The 5,514-nt window shown below is 48.7% G+C and overlaps 1 protein-coding gene across 1 annotated transcript; it reads left to right on the forward strand.

The window, feature by feature from the left end:
• The first annotated feature begins 593 nt into the window (after positions 1-593).
• LOC132578916 (BTB/POZ domain-containing protein KCTD12-like) lies at positions 594-2,970 on the forward strand. The gene has a single exon (XM_060249075.1). It carries the CDS (start codon positions 594-596, stop codon positions 1,473-1,475), a length of 882 nt encoding a protein of 293 aa, XP_060105058.1. The 3' UTR covers positions 1,476-2,970.
• The last annotated feature ends 2,544 nt before the right edge of the window (positions 2,971-5,514 follow it).

A 5,514-nucleotide genomic window follows, 5' to 3' on the forward strand; every position in this document is an offset into this window, starting at 1 on the left:
CTCATTTCATGGAAAGAAGGCAACATGATCTGAAATGGAGTCTCCTCTCCCTCCCTCCCCTTCCCTCTCTCTGCCTGCCCCACCCCCATTTACTATTGCTGTCTTGGGGCTGGGAGTTTTCTCTTGCTTGTGTGAAAGTGTCATCTCTGTGGACAGTGCTATATTAAGAATTGCTGTAATAAATGAGATTCTGAAGATGTCAGCCCTGCTGCAGCAATAAAGGGAATGTTTTAACTCCCTCTACTTAGAGGGACTTTCCATTCCAAACCGTGCAGTCTCCCCTGTCGCCCATGAATCGCTTTGACTCCAGCCCCAAGCAGGGGCTATCCTTGTCATCGTATGCATCGTATGAAGTGATGGCTGGCACTCTAATCCCAGCCCCCATTCACAAAGGTACTGTTCCATACATCCTTTGGTTTGGAGGCTATGCCAGCTGAAGAGCTGTGAAACTGGTTCAAAGTTGCAATGTGAACATTTCTTGGAATCCTAGTGCCCTGGATTGCATGGGAACAGCAGTTGGGTCATGCTGTCTGATGAGCCTAATGTCTTTGTGACTGTTACTTTTGCAGGTGGGCAGGAGAAGGGAGTTCACCATGGCCTTGGCAGACAATGCAAGTTGTGCCAAACCCAGCGACGACATGGTTTTCCCAGAGATCATAGAGCTGAATGTGGGAGGACAGGTCTACATCACCCGCCACAACACCCTGACCAGTATCCCGGGATCATTGCTCTGGGAAATGTTCACGCAGAAGAATATTCGTTCCTTAGCTCGGGACAATAAGGGGAGGTTCTTTGTGGACCGTGATGGCTTCCTGTTCCGCTACATCTTGGACTATATGAGGGACCAGCAGCTGGTGCTTCCTGAGCACTTTCCAGAGCGAAGCCGTTTGCAGCGAGAAGCAGAGTACTTCAAGTTGCCGGAGTTGGTCAAGACCCTTGCCCCAAAGCTTAGCAAGCAGAACTCCATTGGGGATGAGCCCTGTCAAAGTGACTCGGAGGAGCTGTCTCCTAGTATGGACACTGCCCGCAACTTGGCAGCCGCCAGTGCCATCCTGGCAAGTGGCCCTGGAGGCTCCTTCACAGCCACTGCTGGCGGCGGCACCGGGCAAGATATCCGGAGATCAGGCTTCATCACCATTGGCTACCGGGGCTCCTACACGCTTGGCAGAGACAGCCAAACAGATGCCAAATTCCGCAGGGTGGCCAGGATCATGGTGTGTGGTAAGACCTCCCTGGCCAAGGAAGTCTTTGGGGAGACACTGAATGAGAGCAGGGACCCTGACCGGCCTCCAGAGCGTTACACCTCCAGGTACTACCTCAAATTCACCTTCCTGGAGCAAGCCTTTGACAAACTGGCTGACTCTGGCTTCCACATGGTAGCCTGCAATTCCACAGGGACCTGCGCCTTTGCCCACGAACAGACGGATGACAAGATCTGGACCTCTTACACCGAATATGTTTTCTACCGTGAGTGATGTTTAAACCAAATCCAAACCAAATTGCACCAAAAGCCAATTCTCCCTCAGTCCTTCCCATGCCGCCGTTTCTTTAGAACGTAGACAGCCATCAGAACCCTTGAACCTTGAATCTCCTCTCCTTCCTCACTTTCCAAACTGAACCCTCTTTGGCTCCTCCCTGAACTGGTTCCTGAGTCATGCCGAACCTTCTTTCCAGCAATAGCTGACTGTAGCTAGCAAGATCCCCTGGATCATGGACTTGGACACTGTTGTTGGGGGGGGGGGCGGGAATGTCTTTGTATTTGGGGTAGGGTTGGGTAATCTGCCAGTATTAATCAGCAATGCAGCATTTCATGGGGTGCTGCTGGAATGAGATTTCTTTCCATGCTACAGGCATGCTCCTTGCTCTTTGCTCTGCCTTTGCTGGAGGAATATGCTTATTATACTTGCACTAAGGGAATGTGGCAGGGATCCTGGTCTGAAGGATCCTGGTCTGGCGGAGGGATGAAAAGGGCAAAGGAAGCCTCCCTGCCACAGACATATTAACAATAGCCTCTGTAAGCAGCTTAGCATTTAGACTGCCAGTGCTTTGAAAGGTGAGTGAGCAAGTGTGTGTCCCATGTCAATTGCATCCCCCACTCGAAACGGCTGAATTGAAAACGTTGCTGTGGCTTCGAGGGCTGAACTGGGTGAATGACCCTGAGGTGGTCTAGGAACCTGGGTTTCTGTCAAGCGCCTCTGAGACTGTGCCTGGAGGAGATGTAGCCCATAGCCCTTCTCTCCCCTGTCCCTTCTCCCACTCACTTCCCTTCCATTGGTCACCTCTCTTCCTGCTACACAAACACATGTCTGGGAATCCTGGCCTGGGGAAAGCAGCTGGAGAAGAGGTGTGTTACCCTTCCCTTCTGCTTCTCCCTCCCCCCCCCCCCCGATGGTTTAGAGGTTGTTGAGATCCGGGAGTCTCAGCTTCTGACAAATGTCTACTGGGGCTTTGTTTTTACTGTTGTTCTTCTCAGACAGGTGTAGCAAGATGGGGTTTGTGGGTAGGCACTGATGTGCATTTGTAATTCCAAACACACAGTGAGTGTATATGTACCAAGGGTGGGCAAGGGTGGGCTGGGACCAGAGGTTTCCATGAGAGCCTCACACAGAAGATATAATGGTAGTTCCTTAGGAAAGTTCCCCATCCAGTTTGTCATTGTCTTTCCTTCACTTAGAGTAGGAAGAAAAGGCCATAGAGAGATGCAGAACATCCTGGTTCGTCCAAGGATTTTTGCAGCTAGCAGTGGCCTTTTGTGTCCAGAGCAATGGGTTCTTTTATTCACAGATGCAAAAGGAAAAAAAAAGCAATGTACAGGAACAAATTATTGAACTTGGATGGTAACATATGCAGAGCCTCTTTTCAAGCATATAGCACAGCACCAAGTGTTTATGGGCCTGGGGGGGGTTATCTGGTTGGCTGGTGGGCACTTTAGCAGGCCTGGGACCATGTGTAATAAAGGAACAAATGAGATGTTTCTTTGTCTCCTTGTCAAGAGCTGGGAGGTTAGCCCATTTTGTGGTAGAGCACAGCCATTCTTGTGAGAAGGGTCTGATACACCAAAGGGAATTTGCACACACTGGGTTGTCCTCCAGCATTCCGCTTTGGAGCCATGCTTAAGACCTAAAGGAGGGCAGCTCTCTCAGGTTCAAGGAGGACTGGGAGACATTGTGGGAGGAAGATGTAAAAATGCTGTGGTTTTAACAGTATAGCCTCTGACACTCCTTGGCTGAGCTGGCTGTGATGTTACGGAATGTCCACTAACATCCTGCCTTGTCAGGAACCAGAGCCCTTAGCAATAGTTCAGCTTCACTGAGGTTAAAATGCTATGGAAAGCTGACTGGCAGATAATCCCAGAACCTCAGGGAAGCAGGGTGATATGGAGAAGGGAAAGGATAGATTGGGAAAGGAATAAACCCCTCCTTGTCAAATCACCCCTTCTTAAAGCTGCTTTTCCTTTCTAAAAAAAGGCAATAATGATTCTGTTACCTGTGTGTATGTCTAATGTGTAGTTAGGCTTTAGGGGCAGAGCTCCCAGAAAGAAGGGTTCTGAGAGAGTCATCAGAGGGGCAAATACTGAAGTGGGAGGAAATGACAGGCAGAAGAGATAAAAACCAGAGGAGGAAGGTGTGGGCAGCATGGGGACAGGGAGCCCAAGGAGGTACAGGATTCCCTGCTGCAGCCCCTGGGAGGACTTCTGCCCCTTTAAGAGTTGCATAGAGGAGTGGATCCCGCTTCAGTGTCTTCTATCATCACTACAGAGCCAAGGGTCAATGGGATGAGACCATGTTGCATGTATTGATTTCAATTAACTAGCCAATGTTTAGGCTGCAGGCTAATCGTTCATACTTCATACTTCTCAAAGCAGTTAAAATTGAATACATTTTGTAACTTTTCAGTTTTACAAAATTGGCTCTCTGAAAAAAAAAAGTTATACTCTGCATTTTGTTTTGACATCCCATTTTGTTATATCCCCCTTACACATTCTTTTTTTTTAAATGCATATGTGTCTGGTAGGAAAGAACAGAGATATAGATTAGAATGTTTCCAGTATACAGTTAGAAACAAAGTACTGTGTAGTCTGGAAGGCATGACATTTGACCCTCTGCAGGACAGGGTGTTAAAATGAATACTTAGGATGGGCATGTCCAGGTCCCTGTAACCTGGGGTGCAAAAGCAGCTTCTGGAACTTCACTTGAGAGTTTGCATGTGATTTACTGGTGGTTCCCTGTTCAGTTACCTTTATTGGCATAAAATTCACTGGTGGCTCTAGCTGGCCAAGTGACCTAGCTGGAGAGCAGGGCTTTGTGCCTTTTTGTGAATCCATCCAAACATCATTCCTCCTTTCCCAACAAGTGTTGTCCCTGCATATCACTTGTCTGGAGAAGATGCTTGCCAAGGGATGGCCTGCTCCCCTTAGCAGAAAAACTCAGGGCAAATGCATCCAGAATCCCACTTGGAATAAATGAAGATCAAGTCTTTCCTGCTACTGGCCATTCAGAGAGGAGCTCCCCTTTCAGCCATGCAGCTCTTCAGCTTGGGCACAGTCCCACATTCCTGACAGCAAGAGCACGCCTCGTTACACCGCTGAAGCTCTGCCTTGTAAGCAAGGCTTTGTGGCTAGCCAGATGCCCCCTAATCTGCTGCTGCTGCATCCGTACAGTGGATTAGAGTCCGGCTCAGTGAAGCATCCCTCTTCTGCGCACGTTATTATCCATCTCTACCTCTCATCCCTTTGGTCTGCAGTTAATAGATTGCATTAATCAACGCAAGGGTTTAAAGCCCATTAGCACACTATGGAGAGCCTTTCCTGCCACCTCCCCCCCTCCCATCTAGGCTGGCTGAGGCTTCCCCATCAGGAGAATGGGAGGTACTTGTTCCTCTTTGCCTACACTAGAGACTGCTAAAATAGGACACCTGCTCCTTATTTTTGTCATGGGGTGAAAGTTTCAGATTTGGATCCTAGGAGGGCAGCTCTTGATTCTCAGGCTCTTCAAAGAAGTGTCCCAAATGTTGAGGCTCTAAATAGACTTCCTTTTGGACATTCCGTTAGAGCTATTGGTTGACAAGGTGGAGGGGGAGTGCAATAAACAAGTTCTGTAAACAGGAAATCGTTTTGCAACTCTGCACAAGAGAATGAGCCTCATGATTTGAGCTGGGGAAGTGGGCATGCAGCCAGCATAGTGGAACAAGAGCTGCAGGTAAGGTATTCCAGCATTCAGGACAACTGCTGCTCCTTAGGTTCCATACAAGTAGGGTTTCAGTCAGGAGCTTGCATCAGAGGTCAAACACACACAGCACCTTGTTTGCCATGGCTGCCTTTGCAGGTATGCCTGGAGGCCTCCTGCCCATTGCAAACTGTCCCCTGAACTTGTTCACCCAGGGCAGATGCTGATATTGGCAGACCAGCACTTCAGCCACACTGAGGAACTTATGGGTAGCCTACAAATCTTCCAGCTTCTGTTTGATTTTCAGCTTGAAGCATGTAAAAACAATGTTTGCCAAATGCTCTTCCAT

This window comes from Heteronotia binoei, chromosome 11 (genome assembly GCF_032191835.1).
Source record: "Heteronotia binoei isolate CCM8104 ecotype False Entrance Well chromosome 11, APGP_CSIRO_Hbin_v1, whole genome shotgun sequence".
Lineage (NCBI taxonomy): Eukaryota > Metazoa > Chordata > Lepidosauria > Squamata > Gekkonidae > Heteronotia > Heteronotia binoei.

What these genes read in the sequence shown, in the direction of transcription:
- LOC132578916 (XM_060249075.1), top strand. Translation starts at nt 594, where the DNA reads ATGGCCTTGGCAGACAATGCAAGTTGTGCCAAACCCAGCGACGACATG.